This window comes from Solanum lycopersicum, chromosome 2 (genome assembly GCF_036512215.1).
Source record: "Solanum lycopersicum chromosome 2, SLM_r2.1".
Taxonomy (NCBI): domain Eukaryota; kingdom Viridiplantae; phylum Streptophyta; class Magnoliopsida; order Solanales; family Solanaceae; genus Solanum; species Solanum lycopersicum.
Genome location: NC_090801.1, coordinates 66,868,963 through 66,889,538, shown reverse-complemented (window position 1 = coordinate 66,889,538; position 20,576 = coordinate 66,868,963). Strand labels below are relative to the sequence as shown.

The 20,576-nt window shown below is 30.2% G+C and overlaps 2 protein-coding genes across 2 annotated transcripts; one reads left to right on the top strand and one right to left on the bottom strand.

The window, feature by feature from the left end:
* Positions 1–7,013: 7,013 nt before the first annotated feature.
* LOC101268821 (pentatricopeptide repeat-containing protein At3g29230) lies at positions 7,014–9,187 on the bottom strand. Its single transcript, XM_004232143.5, has one exon. The coding sequence runs from the start codon at positions 9,025–9,027 to the stop codon at positions 7,219–7,221; it is 1,809 nt and encodes a 602-aa protein (XP_004232191.1). The 5' UTR covers positions 9,028–9,187; the 3' UTR covers positions 7,014–7,218.
* A 4,908-nt stretch (positions 9,188–14,095) lies between these two features.
* LOC101243843 (chorismate mutase 1, chloroplastic) lies at positions 14,096–18,319 on the top strand. The gene is made up of 6 exons (XM_004232144.5): positions 14,096–14,430; positions 15,524–15,740; positions 15,815–15,901; positions 16,351–16,494; positions 17,566–17,658; positions 17,777–18,319. The coding sequence occupies exons 1-6, from the start codon at positions 14,255–14,257 to the stop codon at positions 18,008–18,010; spliced, it is 951 nt and encodes a 316-aa protein (XP_004232192.1). The 5' UTR covers positions 14,096–14,254; the 3' UTR covers positions 18,011–18,319.
* Positions 18,320–20,576: the final 2,257 nt, after the last annotated feature.

Below are 20,576 nucleotides of genomic sequence, written 5' to 3'. Positions count from 1 at the left end.
GTAATATTCATTTTTAATATTTAAATGATGTATATTTAATAAGGTGGTATGGTAAAATTATCTCTATCAAATTGACTGATATTGTATAAATTGTAATTTTTTGCATATCGATGTAATAAACAAATATAATATAAAATGTTAGTCAAAGTTTTTATAATTTGATTCTAAGAACGAAACAATGACAATTTTAAAAGTTAGCAGAGATGATAATTAACAACTATTATTGTAGAGAGACGATAGTTATATAAATCACATTTTATGTGAGGATTTATTTAAAATAACATATCTATCTTTTATTTATGTGTATTCTAGTTTTCCTAAATTCTGTCAATCAAATTATATTGAATATGTTATTATTGTTATGATTTACTTTTCTCGAGTGATTTTAACCAGATGTCAAGCATACCTTCATGATTCGATTCACGTAATTTTATTTATTTTTCTGGAATAAAAATAGATTTATATGTCACATGGCTAGATAATCTAACTTTAAAAAAAATAGTAGGATGGTGTTTGTAAGTTTAGAAGAATGGGAGAGGGTATTAAAATGCTCAACAGCTTCCTAATTGGTGACCTCATTTTCTATTCTTCCTTTGTCTTAAAATTACTTTGTTCATTTTTAGTTGTTTTTAATTATTTATTTATTTTAATAAATTAAGAAAAAAGAATTTTTTAATAATCATATTTTTAATTTATTATTTTGAAAAATATAAAAAAATTAAAAAAAATTTAATTTATCTACTATATAATAAATAGAAATAAATAATAAATTTATTGTGTCAATTATTATTTTTTTCAATAATTATGTTAATTCAAAAATAAATAAATAATTAGATAACGAAAAGAAAACAATACAAAAATCGTATCTAAAATTAATAATCACGCGCAGGAATGGTGTTTTCTCTGACGGGAAAGTACAAAATGTACGTCAACATTCACTAGAAAGATAATGTTTAGCTGACCTCTCCTATTCTGGCGCGTGAGAGAATATCTCAACTCTAATCTCCTATCTTAGGGCCCGTTCGGTCTGGTCGTAGATTTCCCCAATAATATTTAGGAAAAAATTTGGCAAATAATGTTTGTCCATATACTTTATCATTATTTAACAAATATTTTTGGTAAATATCTCAAATTTTTAAATGCTAATTTTTTTTAGTATTTGGGTCAAATCTCAGTATTTGAGATCTTTTAAAAATTGAAAGTTCACCCCAAATTTTAAAAAACATTGTTACATAATATTACATAATTTTTTGCATTAATTTCAAAGTTGTGATGAAATATTCAGTGAATGTGAAATGATAATATGATTATTGATGAAAATGATGAATAATCGGCTCAAGATAATAAAGTCATGTGTTTTGTCTACTTCACGATCTACGAAATGATGCTTGTTGCACTCACTCAAAATTATCACATTGCTTTAATGTCATGGACACTATTATGGATATAAATCATATTTTTTTAGAAAAGTGAAATATATTTCTCAAATACTATGGTCAAACAGATGGTGAAATTTCACCCAAATAATATTTACCAAGAATATTTGAAAATTTATGACCAAACGCTAGCTAATACTAGATATAACTTTTATGACCGCAATTGTTAAAATTTTAACTAATACTTACCTAGAGAGTGGATTGAAAATATTTATATTTATTTTTATCTCTAAATAACGATAATTACGTTATTATAATTTAAATTATTTATCTCAATTTTCAAAAAAAACATCTTAACTTTAAGAATATCTTATTATCTCACAAAATTTTTCAAATTACAATAAATACATAATTTTTGCGCAATCTGCATTCTCAATTCCTAAGCGTGAGTCTCATCTCAATTAATAATATTTTTTCCAAAAATTTACTAAAAATTGAACAAAATCTTGACCAATTCAAATTTTAAAAATGCACTCCTTGTCTCATTTTTTAAAAGAATAATCTTGATATTCTAGTCCATTTATACATATTCAGATTAAATTTGATATTTATTATTCATCATAATTAGAATAGAGAAAAAAAAAATTCTGTTAGAATTTTAAATATAAGACCTCATATTTCTCAAACTCATTCTGTTGAGCACAAGTGCTACATACTGCAAAAACTATTTTATATTTAATAAAATAATACTAATTTAGTTTTTAATATATTTGACTCAATTCTATTTTTGTTTGTGCTTGTGTCATATTTATATGTTGGTATGCTGCTTTCTTTACCATTCTAGTGTTGAGGAGTATTTGCTTACTTTAATTATTGTTGCGTAAATTAATTTATCTATTTATTAAACTTGACAGAGATATAAATTGAATGGACGAAGTAGTTGTGAATTTTAATAAACTTAGTCAAATACCAAGTGAATAAAATGATTTAAAATTCATTATGATAATATACGTCTTTTTCACCAAAACATATGAGTAATTTCTCACGTAAGGTTATCTGGGAAAAAAATACGAAATTCTGAGTTTATTAACTTTTGAAAATAACAGATATTTTAATTAGTTATATTAAGTTAATTATAAATATAAAAAATTTAAATCAAAATTTAAGTAAAATTATAATTTCTCTCTGCTTCTTTGAAAAAGTTAAAATAATACGTTCATGGGGTAGTTACGTTGGACACTCTTCGTTGGAAAATTATATCGTATATACAAGTAAAATATTATATAAAATGGTTAAATAATGTATTTTGGACACGCTTAACATAATAAGGTGTTGTAGCTTAATGGTTTAAGGTGTCTTAAAAGAGCCAAACTTTTACGAGTTTGTGATTTCAAATCTGCTAACAACAACTTTAAGCCTCTTTTTTTTTTTCCAAAATTTTTCATGTATGTAACGTTTTTTTTTTCAAAAACTTTCATGTATATTAAGTAGTTAGATTTTTAAAATTTCTAGGACACCTTTCGGGCCCGTTTGGCCATAAATTTTCCAAATAATATTTGGGAAAAATTTGGCAAATAATGTTTGTCCATACAATTTGTCATTATTTGGCAAATATTTTTGGCAAATATCCCAAATTTCCAAATACTAGTTTTTTCTAGTATTTGGGCCAAATATCATTATTTGGGATATTTTAAAAATTAAAATTTTACCCCAATCTTTTATCTTTTACAAAAACACTCTCTCTAGTATTTGCTTGCGTTGTATTACATCATTTTTTACATGAACACCAAAATAGTGATGAAATATTTAGTGAATATTAAATAATGATATGATTGTTGATGAAAATTATTAAAAATTGGCTTTAGGTGACAAAGTCATGTACTTTATCTACTTCACGACGTATGGAATAATTCTTGTTGCACTCACTCCAAATTACCACATTACTTCAGTGTCATGGACATTATTTGTTATTGTTGTAACTAACATTCAATTGACTTGTAATACAAACTTTTAGTTAGTTTTGATAGTTTTTAAAACTTGTGTGTATAAATCATATTTTTCTAAAAAGGTGAAATATATTTCCCAAATTTTATGGCCAAACACATGGTGAAATTCCACCCAAATTTTCACTCAAATAATATTTGCCAAGAATATTTGGAAATCTATGGTCAAACGCTAGCTTCATCTTTTTCCTTTTTTTTCAAACTTTTCATGTATTAACATACTTTTTTTTTTCAAAAAAAAAAAAAGAGCTTGTATATTGGATAGTTTAATTTTTAAAAATTTTAGTTCAAATTATTTTCTCTTTTTTTTTTTCAAATTTTTTCATGTATATTACGTAAGCATTCAAAAATTCATGGATATTATGTAGTTAAATTTTTCAAATTAAGCGCCTTTCATCTTTTTCCTCTTTTTGTTCAAATTTTTCATGTATATAACATATATTTTTTTCAAAAAAAATTCTTTTATATTACGTAGTTTAATTTTTAAAATTTCTATGCACTCATTCAGCCAAAAAAAATATATCTGTGTATAATTTCTGGACATCCCTAATAAAAATTTTAACTACGCCACCGTACATTCATATATATATATATATATATATATATATATATATATATATATATATATATATATAAAGGCGATCTAATGGATAAATTAACCTACCAACGATGAATTAAATATTATAGATGGTCCATTAGTGGAGAATATATATCATTTTCAGCATGGTATTATTTTAGTTTGTTAAAATAGCATAGAGAAAAAAGTTGTAATAAAAAATAAATTTTAGTTGGAACTTAAAAGTAAGCAAAGAAAAAGTCCACGCTGTTAATTAGGATTTTATATTTTTAGAAAATTGGTAAAGTTGATTTATTTATGGTATAATACGGTCCCTACACGTAGTTTGTTTCGTTTTTCTCCATTAAAATTACATTTTTGCTGATTATTCAAACATTTTAAAGATTTCAAAAGTTTTTCTTGTGTTGAAACTTTAAGTCTATTTTGTCCATTTAAATTAGTTCATCCAGAAAATAATAGTAAGCCACTTGGTAAGTGAAAAACAAGTAGATGAATAGAAACGCTAAGTCATTTAAATTTTCACGTAATTTAGATATTTATTAAATTTTATGACCATCTATTTAAAAATATATATATCAAATCTTCTCGTCATTTTTATCAAAAAAGTATTATTTAATGATGATATGAATCTGAACCCACACCTAAGGTGAAGGTTTAGAATATAACTTCTTTTTGTTAAAAATATGTATGTGTAATGGAGTATATAATAAATGAGAAATCTAGTAAATATACACGAGTTAGAAATTCATAAACAAAGTGTGTTGTTTTGATCTAGTGATAAACTAGAAACTTGATAAACTCTACTACGTGTTGAAAATTCATAAATTTTAAATTCTGAACCAACGTCAATCACATAATTCAAATGTCTTTGAGCCAAAGGGCCTTAACGGAGTTTGTTGAAATGCATTGTCTTTTACTCCATAATTTAACTAAGTTCTCATACAGATCTCCTATCAATTATTGTGATGTAATGTAATGTATATTCACTCCAACATATAAAACAAGTGAAACTTCATATATTTGTCTGTATGTTAACATGATCCATGTCTGCTTGTTTGACATATGATTCTACTTTGCCAAACACAAAATTCCAACTTTTATGCTAAATCAAGTCTCTTTTTGGTAATAATTTGCACATGAAATCAATAATTAATTCTTAAAGATCACAAGCCACTTCCAACTTTATCCCTATATTAAAAAAAAAAAAAAAAAAAAGAAGCAAAAAATGTTAAACTAAAATATTTGCTAATGACAAAGGTCCCCTCATTAAACAGTTGTTGGGGGGAATTTACTCTATAATTATATACATGGCCAACTGTCATTAAATGAAAAGTTGTTGGTGTCTAATACTCCGTGTATTTCAGTTTATGTTATACTCTTTTCTTTTTGCTAGATATGATTTCATGTCACAAAAATATCAACGATACGTTTTTAGACCACGAAAAAAGAAATATTTATTGATCTTGAATTTTTGTTTTGTTAGGATAAATGGGGGAAGATGAGGGAAGTCATTTTCAGATAGTGATGGGCCAACAAACTGTAGAAACCTAAGAAGAATGAATAATGAACCAACTACTAATTGATCAAACTCTTTCAATTAATTTATATTTTCACTTTTGAGTAATCAATGAGTAACATGCTCACACACCCACCACCCCACCTATGAGGCTATGCTTAATCTTGTTTTGATAGTTTCCTTTTACATACTCTTGTTTTCTCTTTTAACATTTTCATTCTAAAAGGAAAACTTAAAAGACAAGATATTATGTTTTTTCTTTGATATAATATAGGTTTCAAAAATTAAAATCATGATCGATGAGCAGATTCATTATAAAATTGTGTAAGCATTAGACGATAAAAGTCTAATATTTTATCTGAAAGGTTAAGTAATACATAAGCAAAAAGTAGATCTAATGTAACGTTGTTCGAAAGGATAATTACTCAACGGCTACACTTGCACATGTTTAAGATTATGTACTAAATCTAAATGGTGACCTAAGAGGGAATATTTGCAAAATCAGCATTGAATTTTAGGGCCCTTGAGCCCAAAAATTTATTCCCAGAGCCCAACACTCCTCGTACTGACAAAATCAAACCGAAAATCAAATCAAACCGTAAATTGAGTCAAATCGAGAAAAAAATTCGAGTAGTGGTTGATTTAACTTGATTCCGTGTTGGAAAAACAAACCCGACTATATTTGGATATTTTAGTGTCATTGGTCACATCATTGTTTGTGTTATATTCTTAAGAACATCTTAGATAATTGTATTTTGATAGTACTGAAAAAATATTTGTTTCAAGTACAAGTAAATTATATATTTGTATGAATACTTAAGCAGAAAAACTCGAAAACTTCGAAAAAATCTGAAACAACCCGAGGTTGAAAAACCTGATTTTTATTGATTTGTTTTGGCTTATAGATTTAAAAATCCGATACAAATGACTTGATTTGATATTTGAAAAAGCCGAACCAACCCGACCATATACACCTGGTACTGGAAAGTCTGCTCAAAGAAAAAGCTCCAATCTCCATTTGGTAGGCGCTCAGTTCTAAAGTCTATTTTAGCCAGGAGCTAATAGCATAGTTTCTATGAGAAAATAGTTAAATGAGAGGATTAATGCTGGGGAAGTGTATCGTGTTCCATTTCTGAACCATATATGTCAACCATAATTGTCACTGCTTCAATAGGAAATTTAATCCTTTTCACCACTGTAAATTTTCCCTGGTATTGCACATCTAGAACGTAGAGAAGACATCCAACAGATTTAACTATCAAGAAGGTAAAACAACAACAACGACGTACCCAGTAAAATCGCTCTACATTGGTTCTGGAGAAGGTAGAGTGTACTTTACCACTACTTTGAGATGATAGAGAGGCACTTTAAGAAGTTGAGGCCTAAATAACTTAGAGATATAACAGTTGCTTGTTTCCAACTTATCATTATGTAAAATGCATGTTCCTCTGAGTTATGGATATGTACAAACATGGACCATGAGAAGTGTTCTTCACTAGTGTCTTGATTTGAGCAGGAATGTGTAGTAGGAGAGAAGGACGTACAACAAATTTCGCCTTTATTTCAAGTGTCATTGCTGCTTCGAGAGAAATTGATCCCAGGAATCATACTTATCATTGCAGCTTTGTATCATTACATAATAGTTAACTTATCTGGGAATACTATTTACAAGAAAGTGTTGATTAACTGCATAAATCTATTATATCTGGTCTGATGTAAGAGACATATCTCAGTTCATGAAACTTATCATTCATCGCAAAGACCTGCTGGAACAGGAGAAAGCAATTTAAGATGCTGACCTAATCTGTCAATCATCTGATAAATCTTGTCTGATTTGACGTGAGATTTATCCATCACGGTGAATTCACGGTATTCATCATTCAATAGTAACAAGCTACCACCAGATTGATTTGGCCTGCCAATGTTCTTCATCATCAACCTTATGTTGGCAACATTATCCCAGTCTCCTGCTGAAGCATAAATGTTCGACAATGCAGAAAGTTTTCCAGCATTTTTAGGCTCTAATTTAACTAGGAGGCTACGCACGTCATCTGCAAGTTCAACATCTTTATGCATCCTGCAAGCCCCTAAAAGGGAGCCCCAAATTTTAATGTTAGGTTCAAGCGGCATCTTTCGTGCAAGTTCAAAAGCTTCTCTAACATAGCCACCACGGCCTAAAAGATCAATAAGACAGCCATAATGTTCTACTTCAGGTTTTACCCCATAATCTTTCTCCATGGAATAGAAAAAAAGTATTCCCTCGTCCACCAAACCAGTATGATTGCACGCACACAATATACCAACTAATGTCACTTTATCAGGCACAAATCCTTCTTGCTTCATCCTAATGAAGAGCTCAAGTGCCTTCTTTCCACGTCCATGCATAGCCAACCCATGTATCATAGCATTCCAAGATACCAAGTCTCTTTTTTTCAGCCCGTTAAAGACTTTATAAGCCTTATGCAAACATCCACACTTGGCATACATATCAATCAACGCATTACAAACCAAAGTATTACACTTGTACATACTCCTTTCAACGGAATCATGCACTTTTTTACCCAAACTAAGCATTCCCGACTCTGCACAGGCAGCTAGAATGCTAACAAAAGCCGCAACATCAAGTCTCAAACCTGTCTCCTCCATTTGCATGAACAACAGAATTGCCTCATTTATAAGACCCTTTTCAGCATACCCTGATATCATTATTGTCCAAGAAACCAAATTCTTGGAAGGCATCTTATCAAATAACATCCGAGCCATCTCCAAATCCCCAGCTTTGCAATAACCCGAGACCATGGTGGACCAAGAGACGACATCCCTCTGTGGCATAGTTTTAAACAACTCAAATGCCACACTCATTTGCTCAGCCTTGGTATATCCATCTAACATAGTATTCCAACTAACCCTATCTCTTTGAGGCATTTCATCGAACAGCTTCCGCGCTTCACTCAAATCCCCCACTTTGAGCAACGCACTAATCATGGAATTCCAAGAAACAACATCTCTCTCCTTCATTCCCCAAAACAACTGACCTGCAATTCGTACACCAACTAACCCACACTTGGAATAAGCATCAATCAACGAATTGGGCACATATATATCATCCTCGAAACCCCATTTCACAACATGGGTATGAATCATACTCACAACACTCAACCAACACTTCCCCGAACAACCCTTTAGAAGAAACGAAAAGGTAAAATTATCAGGAAAAATACCAGAAGACTGCATATCAAAGAAAGTATCAAAAGCTTGAGATGGTTGAAAGTTGTAGATATGAGCTCTTATCAACGCATTATACAAATGCACATTAGGGTCACGCACTTGATCAAAAATCTTCAAAACAGAACCCATTTGTCTACAATTAGAGAAAGCAGCAATTAACTTTGGAGCAATGAAAGGGTCTTGTTCAAGATTGGATTTGTATACCAATGCCTGCATTTGCTTCAGCTGGTTAATGTCTCTGCATTTATCTAAGTCCCATAGTTTCTGCTCGAAGTATCTTCGCCTTGAAACCCATGTAGGAGCTCGGATTGGTGTTGGCATCTGCATCTTACAAATGGCAATTTTTGAAGAAAAATAGTCGAATGAGTAAAGATTTTAGCTCAACTCTAAACGAATGTTCATCAGAAACTGTCGGGGATAAGGTTTTATTTGCGATAAATATCTAAGGAGAAACTTATCACGAACAAGTTATTCCGTAATCATGTAATAATACTATGACTCTTATTAAAGTTACTTTATATAATTCAAAATTTATATAATATGATTTGTATAACAGTTTAAAGTTCTGATTATTGTGTTTGTATAAATTTGTTATTTTAAATTTATACAAAAAATAATTAAATTAACAAATTTATTTGTAAATTATATAAATAAAATAATTTAAATTATGATTATAATTCATAAATATGCAAACTATAATTATGAATCATAATTAAATTTATTACAATGTTTATTTATGAAAATTCCTCGGAAAAAAAAATAACATGATTTTTCTAGTGATCATTGAATGTTAAAAGCATATTTAGCACGTACAATTAGAAGCTTGAGTACAATTATCTTAACGTGTCTACAAGGATTATTACTAAACTATCCGAGTAGCAATCTTATTTAACCAACATTCTCATAATATGTAAATTATCTCTGTCATGTAAATATAATGTATACAGTCATTTGTATATCCAAAAAAGTTTGTTTAGTTATACACAACTAAAAAATATATTTGAGCTACGCAATGTGAATTAGTTATTTTGTTTAAAAAAAATACATATTTTTTTCAAACAAAGATGATAAAAATTTTCATGTTTATGCATAAAAGATAATTAAAAATATTCATGAAACTTTATTATATAATTTTGATGATAAAATTAGAGTTACATAAACATATTTTTTTTATTATTATATCTTCTTTAAAGATAAAAATATAAAAAAAATCATTTTAAAACACAATATTTTTGTATGTGATTCCAATAGTAGTAGCCTAGTAGGTTTGTTTCTTTCATTAGGATAGTATGAAATATTTGTTTTCCTAAACTTTCCGTTATTAAGAATAAAATAATGAAAAGAAAAGAAACTAAATATATAAAAGAACCAAGAAATATAAGTGGAAATGGACAAGTAAAACTTAAAAGGTTATCTACTACAAAAAAATTTATTACAAGATCAAATTTTTGGGATAGCTTTTTTTTTTCTTTATTCAATTATTAGCAATTTATTACTCCTTATCCTTATGTTTTTAATTACTTGTTCATTTTTAAATTAACACATCTATTAAAAAATAGTTAATGACACAAAATTTATCATTTTGACCTTACTAATTATGAAATGGATGAAAAGTTCTACATTTTTTTCAAAGTAATTAGTTATCTAATTGAAGATATAATAGGTTAAAAAAATTATATATTTTTTAATTTATCAAAATGAACAAGTAATTAGAGATAACTATTAAAGGAAAAGTGGACAAGTAATTAGGGACAGAGAGAGTATGAAGTAGTGATACCTCTCGAAAGTCAATTTGTCTATTTTTCAAAATTAAATAAGATTAATTAATTTGATATTTTAAAATTAAAATTTAAATATTCAAAAGTTATATGAAAATAATTATAAATTACAATTTTACTCATGTATCATTTATCAATATATGAGCAGAAAATATAATTAATTTTATTTTGATCGAAATTCATATCACTTGACTCTTAAAAAGAGACGATATTAGAAAGAGACAAAAATATCTAAGAAAAAAGTGAGAAATTAAATAATAATAGAAATATGATATAACCTCGTTACAAGTTTAGCCAAGATATACTGGATTAATAGACGAAAACTTTATGTATTAATGCTTACAAATTTAAATAATTTTTCAAATTAGTTCAAAACTTTGCATATCACCTAATTCATAATCAATTAAGGTCTGAGCTTACATTTTTTTTAAATCTAATTGTCAATTACAAACTTCTCTAATTTTTAAAAGTATATATTCTAACATTTAAAAAAATTGTTGATATAATAATCCTATCATATAAAAAGAACCATACATTTCAAAGCCAAAAGAATATATAAATAAATAAATCGTAGTAAAAATTTTAAAATATAAAATATTTATCATCTACTAGTTTATAAAAGAAAATTTCCTAGAAAAAAATAATTAAAAAAAAAGAACTCATTTAATTAAATTAACATTTATCATCAACTTCACGTGTAACATATATTAGAATAAGATATGTATACATTTTAGGAGGAAAATGAAATATATTTATAGGCTACTAACTTTGACTAAAAAGATTTAAATATCTCAATTTAATGTCAGCATTTGAATATTAGGCTACAACGTACAAACTGGACAAAAGTTAAATTTGACTATGCCAGCTTTTGAATATCTATATCAAATTGGAAAAAATTAAGGGTTCTTGTGATAAAGTATACTAAAAAAACAATATTGTACTAATTTAATATATTTTTAATATTTTGTTTGGTATATCTTTTTAATATATTCATAATTGATGTCTGTATTAATAATACAACTCTATCGTGTATTAAAAAGTATATTATTAATATCATTTATTTTTATGCATTATTAATGCAATGATCACTAATACATGTATTAATATTATTAAAAGTACTATTGCCCTCAAAAACTTGTTTTACATCATTTTCTGTAAACTAAAAAAATTATGTAATGCATAATATTTTTAGTACATCAAATCAAATGTTACATAAAAAAATCATTATAACTAATATAAACATTATTAATACACTACATTTTACATTATTTTTATACACTATCAAATTTGGGGCAGATGCCAAATGAGAAATCGACTGCCTCACCGATAAAGTAAAAATATATGTAGTCCCTTTATTTTTTTTAATTTTTGTTAAGAATTTTATTAAGTGGTCTATTAATTGAGCCATTGAAATTTCCTTTGGAAATATTTGAATTCAAAATGTTCAATTTTTTTATTTTTTATTTTTAAAGTCTTTTCCACTGAGAAACCCACCATTGACCTATTTAAAGATTGGATTGGCCAATTACGAATTGCCAACTGAAAAGTTTGCATTAACATCTTTTTATTTTATTTATATATAAAAAGCGTCACATTATTTTCAGAGGGGGAAAACATAAAAAGAATCCTTTTTATTTATTTAAATAAGTCTTCACTTCTTTTTCTGAAAAATAAAAAAAGGTGAGGTTATTTATTACTAATTTTGATTAGATTACAAAAAAAAAAAAAAAAAAGAATACGCGCACTGAGAACCAAAAGCACCACTCCCAAAGGTTGCAAGTTGATCTTCATAAAAGGAATCTATATAATTAAAAAAATTATCTTAATAATAAAATTTTTTCATAAAAGCAATATCTTTATAGTTAAAATTCTGATCTCAATAATTAAAAGTTCTTTATGAAAGAAATCTATCTAATTAAAATTTTGATCTCAGTAATCAGAAGTTTTTTTTTTATAAAAATAATCTATATAATTGAAATTCTGATCTCAATAATAAAAAATTCTTCATAAAAGCAATATATATCATTAAGATTCTGATCTCAATAATCAGAAATTTTTCATAAAAATATCTATATAATTAAAATTTTGATCTCAGAAATCAAAAGATTTTTCAATTTATGTTTTCTAATTCTTCCATCTAAGATCGGAAATAATTTTTTAAAATTTCAACTTGTTAAGCAAATTAGAAATATAGTATAAGTGACAAACTTAATGACTCAACGTAGTGAAATATTACTCCTCTGTTCCAGTTTATTACATAGTATAAGTGACAAATTTAATGGTTCAAATAGTCACACAAATACCTATTAATTATTATTTTTTGCTCATTAATAGTTGTTAATTATATGAAAAATAGTTGTTTAATTTATAAAATTAAGAGATAATTTATTATTTCTATCTATTTTATCTTTGTTATTAAATACTCTTTTTGTCCCATTTTATATGTCATCTTTTTACTTTACACTTGCACTAAAAAATAATGTAATTTTATCTTTCTACCCTTATTTACTTTTTCTGGAACTCAAGCTTTCAATTAATGAATATAAATTCATTTAACCAATAAACATCAATGATTTACTTAACTTTTCTAAGTTGGTCAAATATATATTTTCAAGAATAATAACTCACAAGAATAAAAAAGAAACAATATCGTAAAATTTATACATTGATTTTATGAAATGATAAATATTATGGACTAACTATTTATAGAAAGAGATAACATATAAAATGAATCGAAGAAAGTATTATTTATCATCTCACACATTTTTCAAAAACTTTAAATTTTATAAAGTCAAAACATTAAATTTATAAAATCAAAGAATAATATAGTAGTCCATCCATTCCTATTTATATGACATTCTCTTCTACAAATAGTTGATTCACAATACTTTATCATTTAATAAAATTAATGAATAAATTATTATATTCTTCCTAATATATTTTTAATAGACTAATTAATTAGTTTTAATAATATATATATTTTAACTCTCCATTCCTTATTCTATAAAAGCTTATTTTCAAAAAGAAATTTTAACAAACAAATTAAAAATAATATATGGAGAAAAAAAAATTAATCTCGAAAGTTAGAGCTTTAATAATTTATTTTTAAAATTTCAGATTAATTGGTGAAAAAAAATAGCTCCGAAAATAAACTCAAAAATTTAAATAGTCATCTAAATATATTTTAATTTTTGAAATCTAACATATTCATTATTTATTGAGAAATTAACTCAAGAAAACATTAAATAAAAATGAATAGATATAAAATTAGTTAATTTCTTAATACACAGAATCCTCATTACTCTTTCTATTTCTTTCTATTTTTATTTATATGATTCACTTTTAATTAGTAAGTTCTCCAGAAAAAAAAAAGGACATACTTTTATATTTAATAGTAAATAATATAATTTTAGAATACTTATTTGGCCTTTAATAAAATGCTTTAATAATTTAGAGATCAATTATTTATCGTAGATGACAACTGACAAATGAAATTAATCACATAAATTAAAGACAAATATAATATTTTATCAAATATTCTTTTAAAAAAATATATTTTATTTGTAAAATTAAAATTCAAATATATATATATAGAGAAAGACTAGGTAGTAGGAGGATATCGCATCAGATACCTAACACCCCACCCACCAAGTGGACTACACGGGGCGGAGAAAACTCACCTAACTCCAAAACCCATCTATTCAAATGCATTTTTGTTACGCACCCAAAGATTCTCCATTTCTTCTTCTTCTTCTTCTTCTCTTTCTCTGTTTCTAATGGAAGCTCAATTGTTAAGACTTTCATCTACTCCCATAACAACCCCTCTTATTACGAACTATAAAAGAAACAATACCCTTTTACCCCATCAAAAGTTTCTTAAGTTTCACTTATCAAATTCAGGTACCATTAAGCATGGCATTCGACCCATTCAAGCCTTTTCAGCTTCTCTTGGGTAAAAAAGATACAATCTTTACTCTTCAAATTTAAATTTTTTTTATGAAGGACTATGTTTCTTGAAAAATTCAATCTTTATAAGGCTCTGCATGCGTTTGGGTTAATGGCACAATGAATTTTTTATTTTTAGTTAATGGCTTTTGATTTTTTGCTGGATTTTCCAGTTTTGAGTTCTGTTTTTTTTTTTTTTACGAAGTTACTGTGAGACTATCTTTGCTCTAAAAAAAACTATGTTGTATGGCTATGTTGGATCAGGATAATACTTTAATGCTACTGAATTGGGACTTTGACTTCCTTTTCCCCAATTTAAGTTAGAGTTGCACTGTTATTCTTGTGTCTGTGTGTCAGTTCCTATTAAATTGAATGGCATTAACAATTAGCAATGCAAGAAAAAAAGGTCAAACTTTTGAATCCAGTTTACCCTTCACCTAATCTTCCTTTTTTATTGTGTGTGTTAATTTGGAAGGTACATGGTACTCTGTAGACATAGTCTAAACTTGTATGTCTAAGTTTTGGGGTCCTTTGTGCACATGTTGGGGAACTTAAATTTATTGGACATCTAAATGGAGTTCAACTTTCTGATCCCTAAGTTCTTTTGAATTATGGAATGTCCAAGAAATAGAGTTGGAATCTAATGTGACAAAAAGTGTATTATTCCCTCATTCTCAATTATATGATGGTGTTGGACTCTGTATGAAATTTAAGAAAGAAAGATTGTTGAAACTTTTGGCATATGTAACATTTCCATAGATATTTATGTTACTAAAAATCATCTACTAAGCTGAGAAGTTTAAAAGTAAATTGTTTTAAAAGTACGGACATATGTCATTCTTTTTAAGACAAATTGAAAAGGAAAAGAAGGGGTGTCTCATAAATTGGGACAAAGAGACTAAATAGTAGGTGTAGTGAGACTACCATACTGTGTCTTGCACATCTTTAAAAGGTGTCTATTTGCAGTGTGGAGGCATTACTTACCTTCATATTAAAGAGATGGACAAGATGGGCATTACCTAACTTCATATTAAAATACTTTAGTGCCGTAATTACAACTCGGAAAACATGTATTCTGATGTGTCTTGCTCTTTTCCTAGGGAAATGAAGAGAATAGATGAGACAGAAAGTTACACTCTCGATGGTATAAGGAACTCTTTAATTCGACAAGAAGATAGCATAATATTCAGCCTTGTGGAGAGAGCTCAGTACTGTTTCAATGCGGAGACATATGATCCTAATGTTTTTGTGATGGACGGGTTCCATGGCTCTTTGGTTGAGTATATTGTCAAAGAAACTGAAAAGCTTCATGCGAAGGTACTTTCATCCTAAGCTTGTGTGGATAAAATATATCTTTTCTTTGCATATTTTTCTGATGGATAGCTTTACAGGTTGGAAGATATACAAGCCCTGATGAGCACCCGTTCTTCCCAAAAACATTACCTGAGCCAATGTTGCCACCCATGCAGTATCCAAAGGTGAAATATCGATTGCATTGTGATTTGCTCTCGTTTTGAATATTAACATGCATTGGTCAATACCTTGATAATCCATTTAGACCCTGAATAACCTAAGAAATTTAATAACTCATATACACGTCTCTATTTTCGATATTGTAATCATAATCATCAGACATTGATTTTCTAGAATGATGCGCTGGATGCTAAATATATGCTGCGATAAGCTAGGGAAATTTCTTCCCTAACTGTGTCCAAAGTGTACAGACCAAGAAATGAATGATTTATCTGTCCTCTATGTAAGTTTGGTGTTGGGTCCTGTCCATTGAAAGGATGTATACATTGAGCTTGGATTTTCTGCTTCAGTCATAGGATGATGAGTTGTGTAGTATTTCCCTATAATTTATCAAAATATCCAGTCTTATTTAGGTCATCCACTCATGAGTAAACCTTTTAATTTATCTGTAAAGGTTCTGCACTCAGCTGCTGATTCAATAAATATCAATGTCACAATATGGGAAATGTACTTCAAGAAACTTCTCCCAAGATTAGTGAAGGAAGGCAATGATGGTAATTCTGGATCTACAGCAGTATGTGATACCATTTGCTTGCAGGTATTTGTTTCTTTAAGTTCTATCTGTCCAGAATTAGCTTGAGATTAGGCACTAGAACTTATATTGCTTTTTCGTAGCTCTTCTTATTGGCATATTATAGATTTGCAATTCCATGCTGTCCCTTACGCAGTGTCAAAAATTTTGCCTTTTCAAGTCCTTTCTTTAGAACAAAAACATTAACACAACTCTTGTTATTTGTTAGTTGGCTCCTTGAAGTTGCCTTTTAAGGCTCTGTCGAATCTTCTCTCTGGACTGCCAACATCATTACGACACTGGGAACCATTTTGTGAAGAAAATGAACTCAAGGCTTTGAAAATGTGTGTCTGTGGTGATACCTTAAGAAGAATCTAATCCATCCCTTTGTAACAACTTCTCAAAATCATGTCACATTTGATTATAGTTTTCCTGAGGACCAGCTTATCTTTCCTCCCCTTGACACTGTGTTTCACTTGAGTTCCTATTTTATTCGACAATTCTTGTTACTAGTGAACTGCCACAGCTATTTTCTCTGAGAAATCTGTGCATTTACATAGTTTGAACTTAGAAGCCTAGATATACGTTTGCCCTGTCCTCATGGCCAGTATGTGCGTACCTTGACTATTTCATTTGCTTCTTGCATCCCACTAGTATCTATATGGGTGACTCTATGCATCAAAGCTCAGGCAGATACTAGTGGTGGGAGATGGTAGGTATTCCATGAAATTAGTTGAGGTGCACGAAAGCTGGTCCAGACCGAACACTGCAAAATGTTTGAGCTGGGGAGAAAATTAATTTGAACAAGAAGAATCATTGACGAACAGCGTGCCTACTGTGCAGGAGTATCAGCTGGTATTATATGATAACTGAGGTAATTAGATATGTATAGGATTTCGTACGATCTATTGTTGGGAAGGATAACAGCTAATTAAATGATTTTGGAAATTTTTGTTTCTCTGATTTGTGCCCTCTAGACTGCTTTTGCCTTCATTAGTCTGAAACTGACATTCAAATTACATCAACGCTAGTGAATTTAGGAGCTGTCATGTAGCGACATATCTAATATGCTGAAATTGACATTCAAATTATACGCAGGCCTTGTCAAAGAGAATTCATTACGGAAAATTTGTTGCCGAAGCAAAATTTCGAGCTTCACCAGATGTCTATAAGGCTGCTATAAAAGCACAGGTAATCCATTTCCTGATAAGTCCAATTTTATTGCTTAATTTCTGTGCTTTGTGAATTCGTGTTAAAGATAGGCAAGAGCACTTATAATTGATATTTTGTGATGGCTATCATTCCGCAGGACCGAGACGGTTTGATGGATTTACTAACCTACCCTACAGTTGAAGAGGCTATAAAAAATAGAGTAGAAATGAAAACGAAAACTTATGGACAGGAACTGAACAATGGACCCGAACATGTAGGAGATCCCGTGTACAAAATCAAACCATCCCTAGTTGCTGAATTGTATGGGGACTGGATCATGCCATTGACAAAGGATGTTCAAGTTGAGTATCTTCTGAGAAGACTGGATTAGGGGCAGAAAAACATCTGATGGAATACAGGAGCATTGAGTTGTATCATACTGTTCCACCAGATGCCTATAAATATATGATGGACAGAGTTTCTTATAGTGATTTCTGGCATTGTAAATGAACATGGAGGTGTTGAAGAACTAAACAGCGATTCTTCTCCTGAGAATGTACCGATAAAAAACTGTTGTAATTTATGATTTTTAGTCCTTGAGAATGTAAAAGAGGGATATGTCTTTGAATAATCAACATTATAAGCTGGTCTTTTCTAATGAATTTCCACCCTGTTTCTGTTGGTGCCACTTTTTTTTCAATGTGCTTTTCTAGATCTGTTTGAAGCTTTCATATATGTACAGCTCTAGTTTCTGCACGATGGACAAGAACATTTAATTAGTTGAACAGATTTTCTATCATCATTGATTATTAAAACAGACGAGCACTCAAGGACGAATTACCTGGCGTGAGTGGCACATCATGAGATTCTTCATATATTTTTTTTTGGCTGAACAAGGAAATATATTATTATGTCAAAAATTATCTACAGAGACTTGTGGCACTGCCACTGAACTAGCAGGAACAACAATATTTACATACATCACTGGAGCACTAGAAGGTGTAGTGGTACTTCCATGTATATACATAGATGAAGAGTGGGCTGAAAGAGCTGAATTTGTGTTCAGTCTTCTAAGGAACTCTTCTCCTTACTTGTCTGCACACAAATCAACCAAAGTTGATGGACGAGGGCTCGAAAACGTGGTAGTCAAAACAGCAGGGGTGCTTCCTGTGCTGCTAAAACTGCTAGGCTATCCGCTAGTTTGTTCTGCTCTCTGTACACATGGCGGACAGTAGGATCATTCGGAGGCACCTGCAGTCGAGCAAAAGAGGTGAAATGTTAGTAAAATCAGTGTATAACAGATCGACTAGCAGCTGAGCATCCACATTTATTTCCAGAGGCAAAAGATAATGATCCAATGCTAATTGTAAGCCCTTGTGTAAAGCATGTAATTCGGTGTCTAAGGCATCCGCAGTGACCAAAAGGCCTGAAAAACCCAAGATCCAATCACCATAATGATTTCTAAACACCCCTCCTATACCACCTAAAGCAAAAGAAGCAGGTATAAAAGCACCATCAATATTTAACATAAAATGGTTACTGGCTGGAGGATTCCATTTAACGTATAAAGGAGATTTTACAGTCGAGTGCTGCGTTTTTCCTGCCAAAAACCAATACTCAATGGCAAGGTGAGAGACGGGGGGGGGGGGGGGGGGGGAGGCATGAAATGCTTGCCCTCAAAGATATATTTGTTTCGTTGGGTCCAAATATACCATAGGCAGAAGGCTAGAAAAATCGATCTAGGGGTCATCCCAATGTAACTCTTGCTATGTGAGGAAAGGAAAGATTCCAGCCAAGAGTAAGGATCACTGAGGGTCAGCTTAGGACAAAATTTGAGGCAGAATGCCCAGTTCTTCCCAGAAAGAAGCAATCTTAGAGCATGTAAGAAAAAGGTGGGTTATATATTCCACATCAACTGAATTACAAAGCTGACAGACTGGCAAGGGGATGCAAGAGATGTGGTGAAGGCAGCAAGAGGTTGGCAGTCGCCCATGGTGTAATAACCAGAGAAAATGCCTGATTTTAGGAGGTAATGACAACTTCAAAATCCAAGCATAAGCAAGAGTTGAGGGCTGAGTGGTATGAGTTGACTGAGGTCTGAGCGAGAGGGTTATAGCAAGAACGCACAGTAAACTTGCCAGAAGATGTTAGGCCCCAAGAGAATCGATCAGAGGCAGTAGTATATTGAGGAAAGTAGACCGACTAAAGTAGCCTAAGGACATGGTGAGGCAGGTCAAAGGATAGAGTTGAGAAATTCCAACTATTGCCCGATCGATATTGGCTAATTGTATTGGCCAGTTCATGGCGAAGAAGCGGACCTCGGATGAGTGTACGGAGAGCCAAGCCAGGCTTAATACAGGGCTGGTTCCAGAAGTGGATGTGGTGACTGTACTAGGTCTCCAAAGAATCCCAGATTCGCAATATTTCCAACCTCGCTGCAAAGTTTTCCAAGTTCGTAAGGCAGCAGTTGAATTAGGTAAGTAGCGAGAGTATTTATTCCGCAAGATCATGGCCCACAATTTTTTTTGTGAGTTGTGGAGTCGCCAGGCAGTAGATGCAAGAAGAGCATTATTTTTTGTTCTAAGGTCCTGGATGCCTAAACCCCCTTGGTCCTTAGGGTTTGTGACAGTGGACCAACAAACCAGATGAAGCCTTTTCTTTATGGGAGTTGTTCCCCAAAGAAAGTTGCGTTCATAGCACTCCATGGCCTGAACAACTGAAGACGGGAGCTTAACAACTTGCATAATATGATTGGGCAGAGAGTTGAGGGTAGAGCGGATAGTCTTAATATTGTTATTTCCTTTTCCTGCTGCCGTTCTTGAAGACTCGCTCGTGGCAAAGAACTTCTTGCTTTGGTATAATGGAGGAGCTGAATGACTTCCTCTACTATTCCTTATAAACTCATCCGTTTTACCTCTGACTCCCAGCATTAATCTATTTATGCGAGTTCCCATCGA